General features: G+C 33.3%; 3 protein-coding genes across 7 annotated transcripts; 2 read left to right on the forward strand and 1 right to left on the reverse strand.

The window, feature by feature from the left end:
• Positions 1-205: 205 nt before the first annotated feature.
• On the reverse strand, positions 206-20,141 carry LOC109184021 (heme oxygenase 1, chloroplastic-like). Of its 2 annotated transcripts, XM_019334057.1 has the most exons (5): positions 20,129-20,141; positions 2,772-3,395; positions 973-1,196; positions 693-800; positions 206-611 (listed from the first exon to the last, which is right to left on the reverse strand). In XM_019334057.1, exons 2-5 carry the CDS (start codon positions 3,181-3,183, stop codon positions 516-518), a joined length of 840 nt encoding a protein of 279 aa, XP_019189602.1. In that variant the 5' UTR covers positions 3,184-3,395; positions 20,129-20,141; the 3' UTR covers positions 206-515. The 2 variants fall into 2 exon arrangements, with proteins under 2 accessions (XP_019189602.1, XP_019189601.1); XM_019334056.1 differs by lacking the exon at positions 20,129-20,141 and having other exon boundaries at positions 2,772-3,529.
• LOC109184020 (2-oxoglutarate dehydrogenase, mitochondrial-like) lies at positions 8,713-14,251 on the forward strand. Of its 3 annotated transcripts, none has more exons than XM_019334053.1 (9): positions 8,713-8,902; positions 9,329-10,962; positions 11,153-11,379; positions 11,487-11,819; positions 11,956-12,202; positions 12,532-12,660; positions 12,740-12,955; positions 13,163-13,286; positions 13,718-14,251. In XM_019334053.1, exons 2-9 carry the CDS (start codon positions 9,415-9,417, stop codon positions 13,951-13,953), a joined length of 3,060 nt encoding a protein of 1,019 aa, XP_019189598.1. In that variant the 5' UTR covers positions 8,713-8,902; positions 9,329-9,414; the 3' UTR covers positions 13,954-14,251. The 3 variants fall into 3 exon arrangements, with proteins under 3 accessions (XP_019189598.1, XP_019189600.1, XP_019189599.1); XM_019334054.1 differs by having other exon boundaries at positions 8,747-8,902; positions 9,333-10,962; XM_019334055.1 differs by lacking the exons at positions 13,163-13,286; positions 13,718-14,251 and adding an exon at positions 13,075-13,156 and having other exon boundaries at positions 12,740-13,013.
• LOC109184024 lies at positions 18,670-20,332 on the forward strand. Of its 2 annotated transcripts, none has more exons than XM_019334059.1 (2): positions 18,670-18,933; positions 19,808-20,332. In XM_019334059.1, exons 1-2 carry the CDS (start codon positions 18,777-18,779, stop codon positions 20,050-20,052), a joined length of 402 nt encoding a protein of 133 aa, XP_019189604.1. In that variant the 5' UTR covers positions 18,670-18,776; the 3' UTR covers positions 20,053-20,332. The 2 variants fall into 2 exon arrangements, with proteins under 2 accessions (XP_019189604.1, XP_019189605.1); XM_019334060.1 differs by having other exon boundaries at positions 19,811-20,332.
• Positions 20,333-20,820: the final 488 nt, after the last annotated feature.

A 20,820-nucleotide genomic window follows, 5' to 3' on the forward strand; every position in this document is an offset into this window, starting at 1 on the left:
AAAATATAGTTTAACTTTATCAAATTTAAAGCATTGTTAAACTTGGTGTTACTTGACGATTAGTTCTAACGATTTTACTTACTAAATTTATGGGTCTCTCAGAACTATTCGCGAAAATTAGTGGAGTAGGTAAATTGCGGAACATGACTCAACTACATACCCCGAAATGCTTCAAACCATGCACCCTGTAGTGCCCCGTCATGGAAACCAAAAACAAGTATTGTAGAAATTGGAAACCCAGACATTAATTTTCCAAGCCTTGTCAAACACTAGAAACCTGAAAAATGATTTGAAATCATTTTCCGGGTTCCAAAGATACCCGAGGTTCAAATCCAATTTTGGAATTTGCATATATTAAAAATACAGCAGGCAAAGTACTATATACATAGCCTAATAGTGGACAATGGCATCAGCCTGTGCCATTAAACATACACAATAACAGCAGCGGAAGTGCAATTTTCGCTTTGCTTGGACATTACGAACAGCGCAAGTGAGATTTAACACTCGCTTGGAGATTACGAGGAGAGAATCAAACGGAGAATATCTCCCGAGAGCTTGAACGACTTCTCTGTCTCCTCGAGACAGTGGTCCTTCTGCTCTCTGGTCCAGCTCTGGGTAAAGAATGACAGTAAAATGAGTTCAAAATTTTTTGGTAAATTTAATGAATCCTAAATGGTTACTCAGAAACTTACATCAGCAACTTTGTTCAGCTTCTCCCTAACATTCTGCAGAAGCTGAGAAAGGTCACCGTCCCATTTGTAAAACTCCAACTCTTTCTTGTTCAGTATTTTCTCGGCTACCTGAAAACAGGAGGGCAAATAATCAACTAAAGCTAACCGAATTACATTTTCCACTTGCACGCCATTTGATCTATCAGTCATGGCTTCATCTGCGGTTTGAATATAGCTTGCTCGTGGTCGATCAAGTGTGTGAAGTGTGCAAATTAAACCAAACCACAACCCCAAAAATCACCTTTCTCCCAATCATGCGGCCTCCAGCTGAATGGGCAAAGTATATGTTGTAAAAGTGGCAAAGGAACGCTTGAGGATCGTTCTGTGATAGTTCTTCGAGAATGCGGGCATAGTTGAGGCCAGGTTCCGATGGCTCGGGAATGGCATGACCCTGCTGCCTAAACCATTCCAGATCCTTTGCCAGCCTTTCTGACCTTTCCAGACCCGTATTCCTAAATTCAGCATCTGCAGCCCAACCAAATAAAATATAAAAAAGCATTACACTTAACCAGAAGTCTAGGTTCAAAGGTTTGTTAAATAAGGTCTTACGAGTAGCTCCCCGTTTCACAATAAAGAACTGTTAGGATCAAGTGCTTACCACTACGCTAAAAGCTATACATAGATCGTAGCAAAGGCGCAACTTTGTTTCCTTATACCGTCACATTTTCGAAAGGCAGGGTGTTGGACTTGGCCCTTCCACCTGGTGCTAAACTTGGCCCTTCACCGGCCTCCGCCCAACAAGAACTTATGTATGCAGGTCAGGTACAAGTGTACAACCGTGCAAGCATAAAATGATCATGTTAAAACAAGTAAACTTCCCATTCCTAAGAAATATTGGATGAACAAGCTCTACTAGAAATATGACCAATATCTCTGTCTATTCTATTGTGATCTTCACGAAAATTCCTTCTATAGTCCTAATGATTTCCACCCTTTTAGAAGTATAAATAAAAAGAAAGAAAGTTAAAAGGCCAACAGCCTGACTAGTCATGTTTGACAAAAACCATTCTGTCATTGCGAGCCCCCTAACTTATCAAGAACAGAAACCGGACTCAACTGGACTTAACTGAGGGAAACACTGGACCGAGGCCGAAGCTCTACTTTCTCTTCCCCAAACGTCTTTCAACGTGTACTTCACTAGTTACTATAAACCTCTAAGGCACAACAACTTTCCCATTTTTCAGCCACACTCAAGCTTTATAAATATTACACTCCTTACTGTACCGTTTATTCAAAGCAATTTATAACAAAGTGATCTACGCTCTTTCTAAAACTCATCATAGCTCCATTTTTTCCTGCCCAGCGAGTGCATGCAATCAAGTTAGCCTATCAGCTAATTTTGGCTTATTTGACCACTATTAGCTTTTGACTTGGTTAAATAATCAATATGAGTGTTTGATTAATTAGTTTTTTGTAACAACTTATTGCTCCAAAATGCTAAAATTCAAAAAACTTCTCAATTAACTTTTTTGATCAGCTCTTTGAGAAAGTCATTTTGTATGTAATCAGCTAACAACTAACAGCTAATTTACCAAACATTTCTCTACAGTTAACTAATGCTATCAACTAGTCAAACCCAATAACCCATCTGTTAACAATGATGAGCTAACAATCATTCACCAAACACCCCAGCTATAACTATTATTTTGATGGAAGGAGATAAATTCATCATCTGTGACAAACATGACATAGAAAACAGATATCCCAGCTCATGTTCCAACAGCTTAATTTAAAAACAGATCCTAGCCCTATCTCTTAAGTGTCATAAAAGAAGAAGCAATTATTAGTTATTACAACAACATAGACTGCAAAGAATTTGTTCAAAACAACCACTAACACACCCTAAACAAAGCCAAACCATCAAAAGGTAAGTCTAATTTAATACACCTAAATACCATACATAGATGTTAGATTAATTGCAGAAAAGAAGGCAGATCAATATATATATATATATATATATATATATATATATATATATATATATATATATATATATATATATATATATATATATATATATATATATATGGAGAAACTCACAGTCAGGAAAAGGGGCTTTTTCCACAATCTTCTCCAGAGTATCATATACAAATTTGCTGTCCACCAAGAACTTCAAGTACCCTTCAACACTTGGCTCCCATCTAGCCACAGGCTGACCTTCAGGCTCTTTCTCCCCCTCCTTAGCCTGGTCCCTAGTATGCAGTTTCATAGCCACAAACCTCATCTCCTCCACAAACCCCTTAGCCTCCCCAGGGTACCTCTTCTTGGGCCTCTCTGCCGCAGTTGTAGATGAAGCCACCACCATCTTGGAATTTCTCAAGGAAAGCTTTGAACTTTGCTGATTCCTCCCAACGGGCACCGAGAAAATCGGAGCTTGAGGCCTCTTGATCCCTGTAAATTGGGTGTTCTCAAGAAAAGGCTGGGACTTGGACAAGGGTGCTATAGAAGCCATCTCACAAGGGAAGAGTGTTCAGATGGGTATATATCGTCAGAGTGAAAATGACAGATTAGCCTTATGTATGATGGAAGAAACCCAAAGCTATTGAATCCTTGTTTGTTTTTTAGTATCTTCAGTTGAGGGTTAGAGTTCCCTTCAAGGCAAAGCTATAGACACACAAGTTGTATGTATAGATTGGGTTTTTTTTTTTTAAAAAAAAATTGAATCTTTTTGAGAGTGTATGGGAGGGGAGTATTGATGAGCGTGTATTATTGTTGGGAGCAGCAGGATGTGTCTCCTCCATGGATAAGCTTCTTCATTTCTTTATTGAAGGTGGGGGAAACGGTTTGAAACGGCCGAGGCTATTGTAGTTGAGAGCGTACGACGCCGTTTGTCTCACCCCTATATGGTGTTTTTTCGTGGGCCCCACCCCCACCTTTCTTTTTGTGGCAGTCCTGTTCTCCTGGAGAATCAGCCATCGAAATATGAAACCCAACTCAAAAATCTTACTCTCTAAATTTTATTTCAAGTGTGATAAGTTATTTTTGTCATGTGAATCTTAATATAAGTATTATGAAGTAAATCGAAATTTTGTGTATAAAAATAAAAGTTAAGAGTAAAAAAATGAAGTACACGTAATATTTTCTTATGAAATCATATCTCTCTTTTAATAATTTTCTTTCTTATTGATTTAAATATTATATTATTAGTTGACACATCTGTTACAATTCTAAATATTTGATTATAGAATCGAACTAATAGGAACACTGATATTTTTAACTAAAAATGATTAAAAAAGTATAAAACATATACTACAAAATAAAGAATCACTTTCAGAAAAATATTGTATTAGTTAAATAATAAATTTTATTTGTAAATAAATTGTTGTGAAAGTTTGGCTAAAATTTTATTTTTTTGATAATATTATGGTTGATAGGTACATTATTTGGCAAATTATGCTCTGGACCCGTGTCCACATTGAATTGTGGACACGGGCCCAAAACGCGTCATTTAGTTAAAAAAAAAAATTTCTCGCGTGTTTTGCCGTTAACGGCGTTATATTTTTTTTTTTGATTATGAATGTACAGTTATGCCGTTATGAATGTACAGTTATGCCGTTATGAATGTACAGTTATGCAATTATGAAATTATGAACACAGAGCTCTAACATTATGAACTTACAATTATGAACATATATAGTGATAAAATTATGACCATGGAGCTTTAAAATTGTGAATATAGAGCTTCGAAGATTATGAATGTACAGTTATAGAGTTATGAATCTACAGTTATGGAGTTATGAATCTACAGTTATGAGATTATGAATCTACAGTTATGGAATTATGAATGTACAGTTATTGATCGAATTATGAACAAAGAGCTCTAACATTATGAACTTACAATTATGAACATATAGTGATAAAATTATGAACATAGAGCTCTAAAATTGTGAACATAGAGCTTCGAAAATTATGAATGTACAATTATGGAGTTATGAATGTACAGTTATGACGTTATGAATGTACAGTTATAGAGTTATGAATGTACAGTTATAGAGTTATGAACGTACAGTTATGGAGTTATGAATGTATAGTTATTAACATATAGTAATAAAATTATGAACATATACTTCTATAACAAAGTGATCTGAAATTAAAAAAAAAAAAAAAAAAAAAAAAAAAAAAAAAAAAAAGGAGATAACAATGCCTAACGGCACTGTTACCCGTGTCCAGCAAGCATGCTGGACACGGGTCCAAGGCATAACGATTGTACATTATTTACCATTGGCCCATTGCTTGCAGTTGATTTATTTATTATTAGAGTTAATCATTTTTTTTTAAATATTTATGATTATTTATAAGATAGTATCTAATTTATACATTTTAAATTTTTTTAATCTACAGAGTCAATAGTCTTATCATTGGAGTTTAATTTTGTGATCATCCAAAACAATTTGTTTTTTATCAACGGGATGGAACAATATCAAACACAATCAATCAACACAAAGAAAGAACTTTCTTTATTTGAGAAATATTCATCAATTAAAATCTATAGTATATATACTATATAGTGAAATATATAGAAGTCAATTTGTAGCTCGATTTTGTTTTCTATAAATGTAGACCATTTTGACCTTTCAGTTTGTTTTAATTTCTTGTTTGCAAGCATCCACCATATTTTGGGGGATCTCGAGGCATATCACCTCCATTAGCCCAGCTCCAACGGAGCGCCAAAATGGCCCCAAACGCCAAAATGGCCCCAAACCTTCTCTAGTAAATGCGCCATTTTGGCGTTGTTCTACAATACAGCATCATATTTGGCGCTGCACTATAGATGAAACAGCAAAATGGTGTAAATTCTTAAATGTCAAATTTGTCCTTTATCTTTTTTTTTTCTTAATTCCTTTTGTATCCTTATTTTATTTTTATGAAATAATATATTTTGTTAAAGACATAAACATAAAATATGAATAATTAAAAATAAATTATATCATTTGAAAGATTGAATCAAGTCGATTAAAACAAGCCTAATATTATATATAGATTAATTAAAAATTAAAGTACATAAAACATAATTTTCATAAAATTAAACTAAATACATCCAAAATTAAACAAAATATTGAGTAAATTGACTACTTGATTCACACCTCCTCTATATGTTTGCTCATTAGTTCTATTTGCAACAATTTGTAGTTGCTCTTTCCTTATGTGTAAGATTTTGTTCTCTTCGTAATGCACTGAATGAGCATTTGTAGGAACAATATGGTAATTTTAAAAATTAAATGTAATAGTTGTTATATGTTATATTATTGTGTAATAAGAATATTATTTGCATTACAATTAAATTTTATATTAAAAAATTAAAGTAAAAAAATTAAAGTTTTAATTTATGAGAAAACAAATTATTTTAATGTAGAAATTGAATTTCGTGTAATGGGTTGGAGATGAATAAAAATTGGTGTAAAAATATGCTGGGAATATTCCTTTTGGTGTAAAATTTAGTGCAAAATTTGGTGTAATGGGTTAGAGATTGCCTTAAGTCTCATATATGGATGATCAAGCGGTTGGAGTATGATTCTCGTATTGTTAAATTTTACGAGTTTGATTATTGCTAACACATATTGGTCAAGTCTATGACACGAGGTCTTCATAGTACAATTTACATATCTTTATGTGATTTATGAACCATTACACTAAAATGAAATTTATTCTACACACTTTCAAATAATGATTATGAGTTTCCACATCATTAAACAAAAAAAAAAAGAAAAAAAAAACTTCGATAATGTTTGGTTGGGGACTTTTGCACACTATTATGGCTTTTGATATCCATGGCAAATTATGTTGTGCATCCATATGCACCATGCATGGTGCATACGGATGCAAAAACGACGTCGCTTTATTAAAAACACGCGTCTCACTTTAAAAAAAAAAAAATTCAGTTTCGATTCCCAGCAACAACATTATATTGTGCATAATTTGAACTATATATCCAGAATCAATGAACTAAAATTCCAGAATCGATGAACTAAAATTCCAGAATCTATGAACTAAAATTTCAGAATGAATGAACTTAATATCCATAACTAATGAACTAAATATCCAACATAAATGGAAAAAAATCAGTTTCGATTCACGTCTAAATATTCATAATCAATGAACTAAAATTCCAGAATCTATGAACTAAAATTCCAGAATGAATGAACAACATAATGCTGTTGAGGGGAATCGAAACTGATTTTTTTTTAAAGTGGGATGCGCGTTTTTAATAAAACGACGTCGTTTTTGCCAGGGGCGGAGCCAGGATTTGTTGGTGCGGGGGACCAATATTAATTTAAGAGAGAATAACGGTAAACTGAGAATAATTAACTCCATAACTTGATGGTAAAACTTCTCTACCAACTTGCAAACGTCATCAATTTTGAATGATATACGCATCTCTTTTGGATCTAACGATAAATTGAGAATAATTAACTCCATTGTTTTACCATCAAATCTATTGTTCAACTCTTGTAACTGAGAATTAATCACGGTATTAAAAATATCAAATTTGTAATGATGCCCAATTGTTAATTCATCTTGTTGATGCATATACCTCATCTTCTTGCAATATATTGAGTATCAAAATTCAACACAATTATGTTGACAGTTTCACAAAAAGACTTCACACTTGCAACTAATTCATCACATCCACTATCTCTTAAATTTTGAATAAGCAACTTAGTAAATGACACAAGATGCATTGCAATCAATAGTAAAACTGTTCATTATTATGAATATATAGTTCAAAAATTATGAATATATAATTATGAACATATAATTTTGTAATTATGAATATATAGATCAATAATTGTGAATATGAAGTTCAAAAATTATGAAATATAGCTTTATAATTATGAACATATAATTCAGTAATTATGAACATAAAGTTCTATAATTGTGAATATAGAGTTCAATAATAATGAATATAAAGTTCAAAAATTATGAATATATAACTTTATAATTATGAACATATAGTTCAGTAATTATGAACATAGAACCGTGTCTACCTTGCAAAATGGACACAGTTGCACAGCATAACGATTGATTCTTTGGTGAAGGGGGGCAATAAAATAATAATATACTATAATATTTTTTTGGGGAAGGGGGCCAAGGGCCCAAGATGCCCAGTTAAAAAAATCCTTTAAAGTAATATGTTTGCCAATATTAGTATTATTAATTTTTTTTTTGGGAAGAGAGGGGCCAAGGCCCCTGCAGTAACAATGTGCCTCCGCCCCTGATTTTTGCATCCGTATGAACCATGCATGGTGCATACAGATGTACAGCATAATGATCCAATATCCATTACCATGTTTGTTTGTCTACTTTTATTATCTTACTATTGAATTCAAATTCTTTAGTAATTACAAAATCTATTACTCTTTTATTGATCTACTTTTGAATAATGAAATAAAAAATAAGAAAAAAAAAGTCATTATCCATGCATTAAACGTTGAATTTATTATTTATACACATATATGTGTGTCAATATATATTTTTATATGTTTATTTTAATTAATTAATTAATTATTTATTTTGATTTTAATTCTTATTTATTACCACACAAAGTGACTTCTCCTACTTAAACTCATTACTATTACAAAGTATTTGATTCTCATTACCATTTCAATTTTAATGTTTCGACCAAGACAAATTATTGTGTGGTGTGTGGACTATATGCTATGTGGAGTGTGGACCATAATAAAAAGTACACTTTTAATATATTAAAAATATATTATTCGTGTACTGAATATACATTATTTAACAATATGATTCACACAATTATATGAACCACGGTCTACGCAATAATGATGATTGAACAAATCAACCAAACACATGCTTTATTTTTAAAATTTTGTTACAAAGTAGGGCACAATGAGAGGATTTTGCTTGGCCCAATTCCGAGTATAGTCTCAAAACTTTTTTGAAAGAAAAGGAAAAGCCCACTGGGCACGGCGCCGCATGGCAATAGCATGAGTCACTCGCCATGCAGTCAAACAACCGATTTGAGAAAAAGGCAAGTGGCAATCCAAAATAGTAGTCCGTAGAAGATATTACTAGGAAAAGATCTTCGTTTCAACTTTGAACTTCCATTTCCAAGTATAGACCGAGCTCTCGAAGCTATTTTGGTTATGCCCACATTTTAGGGTTCCTCTGAGCAGCCGAAACTCTCTCATTTCTTGCCCGTACGAGAGGTATCGACATAACTCTTACCTTTCTCCCAATCTTGATTTTTTTTTTTTTTTTGGTTTTCTGAACTTACAATTTTTCAGGGTTTATTAATCTTAATTAATGAATCCAGTGATAAATGAGTTTTCGTTTTCAACAGTCTTGTTAACCCATTAATTTCAGCTCATATTAGTGATGTGTTAGGAAAGTTTAGATCTTGATTTGGTGTTTATCGATGAGGTGGATTCGTTTCAAATTTTGATATTTATGGGTGTTAATTAATTTCTGGTTTATAACTTTAGATGGATTTCCTGATAAGTTTCCTAAACTGCTATGGTAATTTGAGTATTTTGAGATATTAGGTTATGGTTTGCCTGTCATTCTGCTTGGTTATTAACATTTCAGTTTATTTTATCTTGATCTGTTAATCATGGTTGCTGGTTGGCTTGAAGATAGAGTATGGTCTACTGCTGTTAGTGAGGTTAAGTGCATAAGATTTTGGACAAGTTATTGAATTTTGAGAACTCGGGTTGTAGCAATGGTGTGGTTTAGAGCTGGATCTAATGTGGCAAAGCTTGCCCTTAGGAGAGCTTTGTCACATGGTGGGTCACATGTTCCGGGAACTCGTATTCTCCCTTCTCAAAGTCGGTACTTTCACACCACAGTTGTTCGGTCAAAGGCACAATCTGCTCCTGTGCCACGGCCTGTGCCACTTTCTAAGCTGACGGATAGTTTCTTAGATGGGACAAGTAGTGTGTACCTTGAGGAGCTTCAGCGGGCATGGGAACAAGACCCAAATAGTGTTGATGAGTCATGGGATAATTTCTTCAGGAATTTTGTTGGCCAGGCAACTACATCTCCTGGGATCTCTGGCCAAACAATTCAGGAAAGCATGCGGCTCTTGTTGCTTGTAAGGGCTTATCAGGTCAATGGTCACATGAAAGCCAAGTTGGACCCTTTGGATTTAGAAGAGAGAGTGATTCCTGAAGATTTGGACCCTGCTTGTTATGGATTTACTGAAGCTGATCTTGATCGTGAATTCTTCCTTGGCGTTTGGAGAATGTCTGGTTTCTTGTCTGAGAACCGTCCAGTGCAGACCTTGAGATCAATTTTGACCCGACTTGAGCAGGCTTACTGTGGAAGAATTGGTTTTGAATATATGCACATTCCTGATCGGGAAAAATGTAATTGGTTGAGGGAGCGGGTTGAAACACCAATACCTATGGAATACAACCGCCAGAGGCGTGAGGTTATTCTTGACCGGTTGATGTGGAGCACTCAGTTTGAGAACTTCTTGGCCACCAAATGGGTGGCTGCCAAGAGATTCGGGCTGGAAGGCTGTGAAACCTTGATTCCTGGTATGAAGGAAATGTTTGACAGGGCAGCTGATCTAGGAGTGGAGAGTATAGTTATAGGTATGTCTCACAGAGGAAGACTAAACGTTCTGGGTAATGTTGTCCGTAAGCCTCTCCGCCAGATTTTTAATGAATTTAGTGGCGGTACAAAACCCGTGAATGATGCTGGTTATGTGGGAACCGGTGATGTGAAGTACCACTTAGGCACATCTTACGATCGGCCAACTCGAGGAGGGAAGAGAATTCATCTTTCGCTGGTTGCAAACCCGAGTCATTTGGAAGCTGTGGACCCAGTTGTGATCGGGAAAACTAGAGCAAAACAATATTATAATAACGATGTGGATAGGACAAAGAATATGGGTGTTCTGATTCATGGCGATGGTAGCTTTGCAGGGCAAGGAGTTGTTTATGAAACATTGCATCTTAGCGCTCTTCCAAACTACAGTGTTGGTGGCACCATACACATTGTAGTTAACAATCAAGTGGCCTTCACTACTGATCCGAGCTCTGGAAGATCTTCTCAGTATTGTACTGATGTTGCCAAGGCCTTGGATGCTCCGATTTTCCATGTCAATGGTGATGATGTTGAAGCTGTTGTACATGCCTGTGAGCTTGCTGCAGAGTGGCGCCAGACATTCCACTCAGATGTTGTGGTCGATATAGTTTGTTATCGTCGATTTGGGCATAATGAAATTGATGAACCATCCTTTACTCAACCCAAAATGTATCAGGTTTGATCTTTTTTACCTTTTATTTTCCTTGTTCTTTGGAATAATTGGTTTATTTAAAGGCACCATACTATTCACTTTTTGCTTCTACGTAAGGAGCTTGACTATAAGCGATACTGTCCATGCTTTGCATTTTTGTTTTCAATGGTCCTTGATATAAATCTAACTTTCTATCTTTGAATGGTTTTTGTAGGTCATCAAGAATCATCCTTCTTCGATGGAGATCTATCAGAAGAAACTTTTGGAATCTGGTCATGTTACAAAAGAAGATATTGAGAAGATACAGAATAAAGTCAATACTATACTTAATGAAGAGTTTGTTGCTAGCAAAGACTATGTTCCTCAAAAACGAGACTGGCTCTCAGCATTTTGGTTAGGATTCAAGTCTCCTGAACAGCTTTCCCGAATCAGAAATACTGGGTACACTTTCTGCTCTTTGGGAACTGGGAAGTCCAACATTTAGTGTATTACTTTTTCTTTTTCTGTTTTATTTAGAACTTGAGGCTCAATATATGCTTTCTCTGCAGTGTCAAGCCCGAGATATTGACAAATGTTGGCAAAGCAATCACAACCCTTCCAGAAAGTTTTAAGCCTCACAGAGCAATAAAAAGAATTTTTGATGAGCGGCGAAAGATGATTGAGACTGGTGAGGGCATTGACTGGGCAGTAGCAGAAGCACTTGCATTTGCAACATTGCTGGTGGAAGGTAATCATGTCAGGTTGAGTGGTCAGGACGTTGAAAGGGGTACTTTCAGTCACAGACATGCTGTTCTCCATGATCAGGAGACAGGACAGCAGTATTGTCCTCTGGATCACATTATGAAGGACCAAAATGAAGAAATGTTTACTGTCAGCAACAGGTAAGTTGTGGCAGAAATTTTGTTTTTGGGCTGGTATAAAGATTTTCTACTTCAATTACCTTTTTTCTCAGTATGTTCCTGTAATTGCTTCCGTGTATTATATCTTGAATTCTTTATTGATCTGTTCTTTCTACAGCTCTCTTTCAGAGTTTGGTGTTCTAGGATTTGAATTAGGTTATTCAATGGAAAATCCAAATTCACTTATACTTTGGGAAGCCCAATTTGGTGATTTTGCCAACGGAGCCGAGGTGATATTTGACCAGTTTTTGAGCAGTGGGGAGGCCAAGTGGTTGCGCCAGACGGGGTTAGTTGTGCTTCTACCTCATGGCTATGATGGTCAGGGTCCTGAACATTCGAGTGCACGCCTCGAGCGTTTTCTTCAGGTATTGACGGTACTTCTATTCTTTTTTGGTCAGACCACGAGGTGTACTGAGCAGACCCTAACTGTAGGAACCAGGAGGCACCTTTAAGCCCGTACCATACTCAGACTAATCCTCGTTCGCACCGGCCCGGCCCAATTAAGGGGTAAAGTGCTGGCCGGATTAGTTTTTCCATATGAGAGGGGGTTCGGACTCCCGACCTCTCTTAAGGGACGAGAGTGCATGGCCACTCACGCCAACCAAGCTGGTTACAGTGCTTCTATTCTTTTAAGTTCTTTCAAAATGCACTCAACAACGTTTGACCAATACCATCCCGTTAATCATGATTGCAGATGAGTGCTGATAACCCCTATGTTATCCCCGAGATGGACCCAACTCTTCGGAAACAGATTCAAGAATGCAATTGGCAGGTGGTGAATGTAACTACTCCCGCAAATTACTTCCACGTACTCCGACGACAAGTAAGTGTCACCGAGAGACTGTTCTAATCTTGATCTCTTATTTAGTCATTTTCTTATGTACAGTGTATTTGTATCTCAGATCCACAGGGATTTCCGTAAACCTCTGATCGTGATGGCGCCAAAGAGTTTGCTTCGGCATAAGGAATGCAAGTCAAACCTATCCGAGTTTGACGATGTCCAAGGCCACCCCGGTTTTGATAAACAAGGCACCAGGTTTAAGCGCCTCATAAAAGATCAGAATTTTCATTCGGATCGCGAAGAGGGTATTAGACGCTTGGTTCTTTGCTCAGGAAAGGTCTGTAGGGTTCTTTACCTTTATCTCACATCACTTGTTTCCTGTTCATTTCAGATATGTGTTTCCACACGCACATTTTCTTGTACCTCCAAGCATAATGAAGTGTATCACTCGAATATGTTATCGACATTATTGATTTTAGATACTTATCAATTCTCTAATCATACAATTTGATATTTCTTTGGTTTTCCTCCCCGCTTATTTCAGATCTATTACGAGCTCGATGAAGAGAGGAGAAGGGTCGATGGCAAGGATGTTGCTATCTGTAGGGTGGAACAGCTCTGTCCTTTCCCATACGACCTCGTCCAGCGTGAATTGAAACGCTATCCAAGTATGTGCACTGGTCTTTAAGATACCTGAGTTTGTCGTTTTATGTTCTTTTGGCTGTTTAAGTGAGATCAAACAAGTAAGGGATTAGTGTAAGATTTATTTAGCGTTATCATATAGTTTAGATGCTTTAGAACCTCAAGTTTTGTATTAGTCACTCGATGAAGGCTTGCGATCTTAAAATCAACTAAAGGGTCAATAGTGCAGTACTATAAACAAATAGTCACAAGTGGACCAAACAGGCTCTGATACCATCTTATAATCTAAGATTGAGCCAAAGTCACTCAACTAGGCTATAATGTACATTGGCCAAACCACACTAAAAGATTGAATCCAATTAATTAGCTAGTCTAACCCATAGCCTTATAAACCTATATATTCTCTCTTATTTTATCAATATGGGACTCTTAACACATTTTAATGATTTCTTTTCAGATGCGGAGGTTGTTTGGTGCCAGGAAGAGCCCATGAACATGGGCGCATTCCATTACGTTGCACCACGCCTTTGTACTGCAATGAAGGCAGTTGGGAGGGGCAATATGGACGACATCAAATATGTTGGCCGTCTCTCTTCAGCTTCAACTGCTACTGGTTTCCTACAGGTTCACATCAAAGAACAGGCCGGGCTCGTCCAGAAAGCCTTGCAGCCAAACCCAATTGACTTCCCGTGATGAACCCGATGCTCTGGCGATCGCTCGAGGGGAGACTCGCAATAGACTTCTGTTGAAAGTTATCGTTTTTGCTCTCAGATGATATTTTGTATGCATCATCTTGTCTTTGCAATTTTGACATGAGTCACACTCAGGTGTGATGTCTCCTTCTCTGATGTTGGACCTGGTGATTTACTTGTTACAACTTACAACTGTATAAAATAATTAGGAATTTCTATAGCTATTGTGCTACACGAGGATGTTAAAGCTAGTAGCATGAATCAGGAGGTTACATGTTTGATTTTTGTCAACGGTTTTTTATTTTTTTTTATTTATTTTTATTTTTTTTATTTTTTATTTCAATCTATCATATTTTATTAGTACGATTTACCTTTTGAGTGTATTTTCTGTGAGTTCGTTTTATGGATCTTTTATTTCTGAAACATGTCGAGTTGATATAAAAATGTAATACTTATATTGGAAAATATAAAGACTAATTTGGAATAAATTGTCTGAGTTATTTCAAAAATATTTCTCTTGCAAAGTATGGTATATTTGTTGGCCCAGTAGGTAAGAGAAATAATAATTAAAATATAGTGGGTTAAATGGTGGGTCCATAAAAAATTGAGAAATAACTTAAAACTGATGTGGAGAAGGATTTTTTGTAATTGAATGAGATGGTGGAGGATAAGGTGGATGTTGGGACCTACAAATAACTGAAAAATAATCTCAACTGATAAGGATGCTCTTATAAGAAAAAAATGTAGTAATACTTTTAAAGAAAAACAAATGTACTATGTAATATTTAGAGGTTTAATAATTATTTATAAGAAAAATGTAATGCTAATTATGGTAAATTTATTAATTGTTATTTATGATATGTAATATTTAGAGGTTTAATAATTATTTATAAGAAAAATGTAATGCTAATTATGGTAAATTTATTAATTGTTATTTATGAGGAAGAATGTAATACTAATGAGGAAATATATGATACTTATGATTAAAAAAAATGTAGTAATTTTAAATTGAAAAGTAATATTAGGAGTTGGAAGAGTTATTTATATATTTTATGGTTAACAATTATGTGACGAATTAACTTTGACAAAATCATAAAAGTTAAAATTAAGATGTAATGAAATTATTTGTTTAAAAGAATTACATTTAAAAAAAAATTGTGAAAATTAATGACCAAATATGGAATTAATTTATATGTGTTTTTAAAAGTTAGTACAACTAATTACTTTGGAAAATATATAAATGACTACGAATTCTCTAAACTCATTTGGGAAAATTGATAATTTCTAGATCAAGAATATGTTACAATACTAATATAGTATCGCTAATTATATAGTTATTTTGACTAATTGATAATATTTGTTATTTGTAATACAATATTTGATAAAATTAATTGTTGACGATTAACTATTAACATGTAAAATGATTTATAAAGTAATTTATAAAGATGTGTGCATTTTATTGTTGGTAAAAGTGGTATAATTACTTAAAAATATAAATTAGTCATCCATATTTTTAAACAAGTGACATATATTAATTCAATACGCTTCGCCGCCGACCTCGGGGCTAATAGCTGAAAATATGAAATAAGAATTGGAGGTAATGTCTATGAATAATGCTAGTTGCAGTGTGAGGAGTTCAAACCCCAAACGGGGTATTTAATATATTCGCAATAATGTACATATTATCAAACCCAAAACGGGGAACTTAATAGTATACTCGCAATAATGTACATATTATCAAACCCCAAACGGGGTATTTAATAGTATACTCGCAATAATGTACATATTACTTTTTTGATTCTATGTACAACAAATTTATTTAATGGTATTAAATTTTATATATATATATATATATATATATATATATATATATATATATATATATATATATATATATATATATATATATATATATATTACACGTAATAGAATTATGTATGTATAGAATTATGTATGTAGTAGTTTTAAGAGTAAATAATTCAAAGGGATTAAAAATTTTGATATGTGGGGATAATGTACCATGTGTAAGTACGACTAAAAATGTCGTTTATAAAGAAATTTTCAGTAATTTGTAATACAATTCTAAAAATTAATCATTAGTTGTTAATAAGTAATTATCCAAATACTTTTTTTTTTTCTATTGTTAACCTTTTGTCGAATATATTTGTCTGTGCATCGCACGAGTGCAATTACTAGTGATAATTAAATGCAATTGAAGCTGCATAGGCAGCTCAACGGGTCATAGAGGTGAAAAAGTGAAAGAATGACCAGGGATCGAGTCTTACCAGCCACAGTGTGGGAGCAACCTCTCAAAGTGAGGTGGGCTTCTTGTGCGCAATAAGCAAAGGTCTAGCCTCTGTGGTTCATGTTCAGTTGAGTTATCATAATTTACATCCTCTCAAATGCTCTGTCGGGTAAGGGTGCAATAAGCAAAGGTCTAGCCTCTGTGGTTCATGTTCAGTTGAGTTATCATAATTTACATCCTCTCAAATGCTTTGTCGTGTTGGGGTTCAACCTTTTGGAAGAATTAAATGCAATTGAAGTATAAAATAATTATAAGGAAACAGTGGTATAGCATGTTTAAAACATAGTTGGATTTAATTAAGGGAAAATGACACTTCTTCCCCCTAAGTTATATACTTATAGCACTTTCTCCCCCTCAATTATTCAAGTGGCTGTTTTTCCCCCTAAAATGTTAAATGGACATATTTACCCTTAAAATAAATATTTCATTTATTTTCATTCTCCAACAAATTATGACAATAATTTGGTTCAAACCAAACAAACACTATAGCAACCAAACCGAAATATTCCAATTACAATTTAGAATCGAAACTCGATATTTAGAGTTTATTAAAATCGCGAACCGGAACGGACGATTCATGTTCCGAACTGAAAAAATAAAATACATTTATTGTTGAATTTAGACTATTTAAAATAAAAAATAAAATTTTAAAATAAAGACGGTTCAAAATCGCGAACCGGATCCAGAATCGCCGATTCACGGTTCAAGATCCAATTTTTTTTATTCATAATTTTAATAAATTGAAATCCAAATATTAGGTTCTAGATCTGAATCATAACCGGAAACTTTTAATTCAATTGCTATAGTGTCCGGTTCAGTTTGATCTGAACCGTGGTCATCCCTACGTATACGCGATAATTTGTTGGAGAAGTAAAATAAATAAAATGTTTACTTTAAGGGTAGAAATGTCAATTTAATATATCAGGGGGAAAAATCACCACTTTTAAAATAATTGAGGGGGCTAATGTGCTTACCTAAATAAGTGAGGGGGGAAAATGACTATAAGTATATAACTAGGGGGAAAAAGTGTCATTTTCCCTTTAATTAAATATAACTATTACAGATTTTCCTTTTTCCTAAAAATGAGAATTAATTACTATAAATGCACCCTTTTTAATTATCCCTCATCAATTCATGTTTTTTTTTTTTTTTTTTTTTTTTTTTTTTTTTTTTTTTTTTTTTTTTTTCGCTTTTGGTTTTAATTTTGTACTATTTGATATATCTTGGCATCTTGCAATGCCATGTTTCCATTTATGTATTGAAAAGTTTAAGATATTTTATCAGAATAAAATTTACTTGAATTGATGTAATTATTGATTAATTATTAAATTAAAATAAAATTATCCAATTTTACTATTAATTAATCAGAAGATTTTATTTTATTTTTTACAAAAAAAAAAAACTTTTAGTCCATCGATTTTATGACATTTTTACTTATAGTCCTTAACTATTTTATTTTTCATTATTAGACCCTGACTTTAAATTTTTTACAATCTTTAATCCTTTCTGAATTTTTTTTGCCAAACACCATACTAAAAACTTGCAAGAAAACATTTAATTCAGATGATGTTTCGTTGAAAAACTCACTAAAAAGACAAAATGATAAAAGATTCAAAGTTGTGAGTTTAATAGTAGAAATAAAATAGTCAAAAATTATATGTGAAAATGTACGTAATAACAAAAAATGAAAATTACCCACTCTTATACTAATTAAATTTTTTTATGTGATTGTTACACAATTATTCATAATGTTACACAATTAGTTCTTTAATTATATAATGTATAGGACTATAAATGTACAACATTGTAATTTGTAAATAATTAAGGGATTAAATTTATTCAAATTGATAAATAGGAATCAAATTTCAAAAGAGAAACGATTTACAGATAAAAAATACAAAATTTCATTTTTATAAATAAAAATTTTAAAATATTATTTTATTTATAAAAGTATCTTCTTTTTTTTTTTTCATGTATAATAATCGATGTACTCACTGTATAATATTAACTCAAAATAAATTCCCTACCAAAAATTTTTTTAACTCAAAATAAACTTAAAAATTATATTTTTCTTGTTCTTTATCTTATTTATTTACCCGTCTTTTTGAGTATGACTATGAATAGCTTGCACGAGCTTAACTCAATAATTCAATAGACAGTATTTTGGAGAAGAGATTAATGTTCATGAGAATTATGTTTAAAGTGAGCAGATCTCTTGTGCGCACCCATCAACATTTAATTCTATCTGCTAAGTCATTAAATTACCGTGATTTACATCCTAGAGTGGGGCTCTTGAAGTTAGAAATTCAACCTTTTGGGAGAAGAATAGGAGTGTGAATATACATCAAGTTTGACTCAAACTTATAAAAATTTCACAACAATATTTATTACTCTCTATATCACACACAAAACCAAACCACCTTTCTCTCTTCCCCTTTAAGTCTCTTTCTCTTCTCTCTCTCTCTCTCTGTCTCTCTCATTTATTTTCAATTCTTCAAGAAAAGAACTGGTTCGAATCCATGTTGACTTCTCAAGCAATGGTTTTAGCGACGGCCATGGCGGTTTCCGGCACGGTGGTCCTCCTCGCCTGCCGGCTGCAGAGGTCTATTCATCTGCCGGAAACCAACCCAATTCCCCAGTCTTCATCTCCTCTCCTTCGCCCGTGCATCTCTTCAGGTTTTCCCAGAAACTATATTATATATCTCAATTATCTTCTCTGCGTCGCTATTAATCAAGAAACAAGAAATAATAATAAAAAAATATATTCTTTTTATTATTACTATTTTTTTTCTTTGAAAAATGTTTATGGATTCGCATATTCCTTGACATGATTGGAATCCTCGTTCTCTGCATGTGAAGCTTTCACTTTACGCTTTTTTCCTTCCTTTTTCGATGGATTTTTTGGGGTAAAAAACAACACTTCTTGACCCTATAAAGAATAGTCCTTCTTCTTCTTGCATTGTCCAATAAAGAATATTCTTATTGTTAGTGTCATAGTGTGTAATATTCGTGTAATTCTAGAGATATTTTTGACGAGACAAATTTCGTCTTTATTTGTCTTAATTAATCAATTAAAATACGTTGATACAAATTATCGAATATGATCTGTCTTGTTGAAATATCTCAAACATTTTTGGTAAGACGGTAAGGTAATCGACATGTGCATAGGATATTACTATACTTTGCACTTTGCGAGTAAAAAACAAAAATTTGTTATAATTTTGTATGTCACGATGTGTTCTACCTACCAAGAATTGGAAATAGAATTACGTTAAGTTGTAAGGGGTGTGTAATAATTTTTAAATAAAATTAAATATTTGACATAAGAAAATTTTGCAACGTCGAACATTATTCTATATTATTTCTAAATTAGAAAGTACTAAATGTATATTTGTAATTTTATAAATTATATACTTAAACATTTACCGCTTATTTATTTTGAAATTACAACATTTTTATCTTTTAGATATGGCATTGTAATAATTTCCAATAATGTTTTTAATATAATAAAGTGTTGTTAACTTTTTGGACTAATGTGTGAAATATGCAGAAGGTAAGAGCAAGAAGGAGAGAAACAAGAAGAAGAGGGTGCGTTTTGCAAAAGATGTTGTGGAGCCAAGTGGGAATAACGAAGAATACAGGAGGCTACACTGCAATAATACCCAAAAGTCATCATGTACAAACTCTGCATTAAAGAAGAGTGGAAAATTGCAAGAAATGCCACCCAATAGAATGGCTCTTTACACCGCCATTCTCAAGGAAAGAGGGGTTAGCCGTGTGGGCTATTCCTATTGAATTTGTGAAAATTGCTTTTCACACCCCTGATTTGTGCAATATTTCCCTTCCCCACCCATACTTCTTTAATTGTTACATTTTTTTTTGGGTCTTTTTGTTTAGTTGGATCTTGGATGTTGCCATGATGGGCATTTTTCATTTCAATTGTATAGTGGTACTAAGAATCAAGGAACATGAAATGGACCTTTCATCCAAGTTAAAGGGTCAACTTAGGATGTTTTTTTAAATGTGATGGAATTACTATTCAAATTTTGCGGCTAGTTATAACTTATATTAAGTACAATCATTGTACCATGGACCATTGCCCACACTAAAATGCATATAAGTGACACACATGTTCATTTTTAATATATTAAAGCTAAGATTCATTTCTCATATATTGAATATCATTTTTTAAAAGTTCAATTTTAGTGTACAATCTAAAAATGAATATTTGATATACTAAAATCGCTATTGATAGAATTTGATACTTAGACTTACTATTCACTAGTGTAAAAATAGTCTTTCATTTCTCTAAGTTAGAGAATTTGTTACATTGGTATTTCTTTTTTTTTTTTTTTTTTTTTTTTTTTTTTTTTTTTAAATGGGGAAATATTTTCTATTTCTTTAAAAAAAAAATCTAAAAACTACTCTTCTATTTTTGCTTAAATTTTTATCAATTTAATGTTTATTGTAATTTCATGGTCATTTAGTTATGATATATTTTATTGAAAAATGTTACCATGGTGAAAAAGTTGTTGTGCATAGTACTATAAATAAAAAGAATCG

The sequence above is a fragment of the Ipomoea nil genome, unplaced genomic scaffold (assembly GCF_001879475.1).
Source record: "Ipomoea nil cultivar Tokyo-kokei standard unplaced genomic scaffold, Asagao_1.1 scaffold1237, whole genome shotgun sequence".
NCBI lineage: Eukaryota > Viridiplantae > Streptophyta > Magnoliopsida > Solanales > Convolvulaceae > Ipomoea > Ipomoea nil.

Bases quoted from the DNA above. Each gene is read 5' to 3' on its own strand.
- LOC109184024 (XM_019334059.1), top strand. From the start codon at position 18,777: ATGTTGACTTCTCAAGCAATGGTTTTAGCGACGGCCATGGCGGTTTCC. The intron at 18,934-19,807 runs GTTTTCCCAGAA...TGAAATATGCAG, and splicing joins TCGCCCGTGCATCTCTTCAG to AAGGTAAGAGCAAGAAGGAG.
- LOC109184021 (XM_019334057.1), bottom strand. From the start codon at position 3,183: ATGGCTTCTATAGCACCCTTGTCCAAGTCCCAGCCTTTTCTTGAGAAC. The intron at 1,197-2,771 runs GTGAGTTTCTCC...GTTGGGCTGCAG, and splicing joins AAAAGCCCCTTTTCCTGACT to ATGCTGAATTTAGGAATACG. The intron at 801-972 runs GTGATTTTTGGG...TCCTGTTTTCAG, and splicing joins GCCGCATGATTGGGAGAAAG to GTAGCCGAGAAAATACTGAA.
- LOC109184020 (XM_019334053.1), top strand. From the start codon at position 9,415: ATGGTGTGGTTTAGAGCTGGATCTAATGTGGCAAAGCTTGCCCTTAGG. The intron at 12,203-12,531 runs GTATTGACGGTA...TCATGATTGCAG, and splicing joins GCCTCGAGCGTTTTCTTCAG to ATGAGTGCTGATAACCCCTA. The intron at 12,661-12,739 runs GTAAGTGTCACC...TTTGTATCTCAG, and splicing joins TCCACGTACTCCGACGACAA to ATCCACAGGGATTTCCGTAA.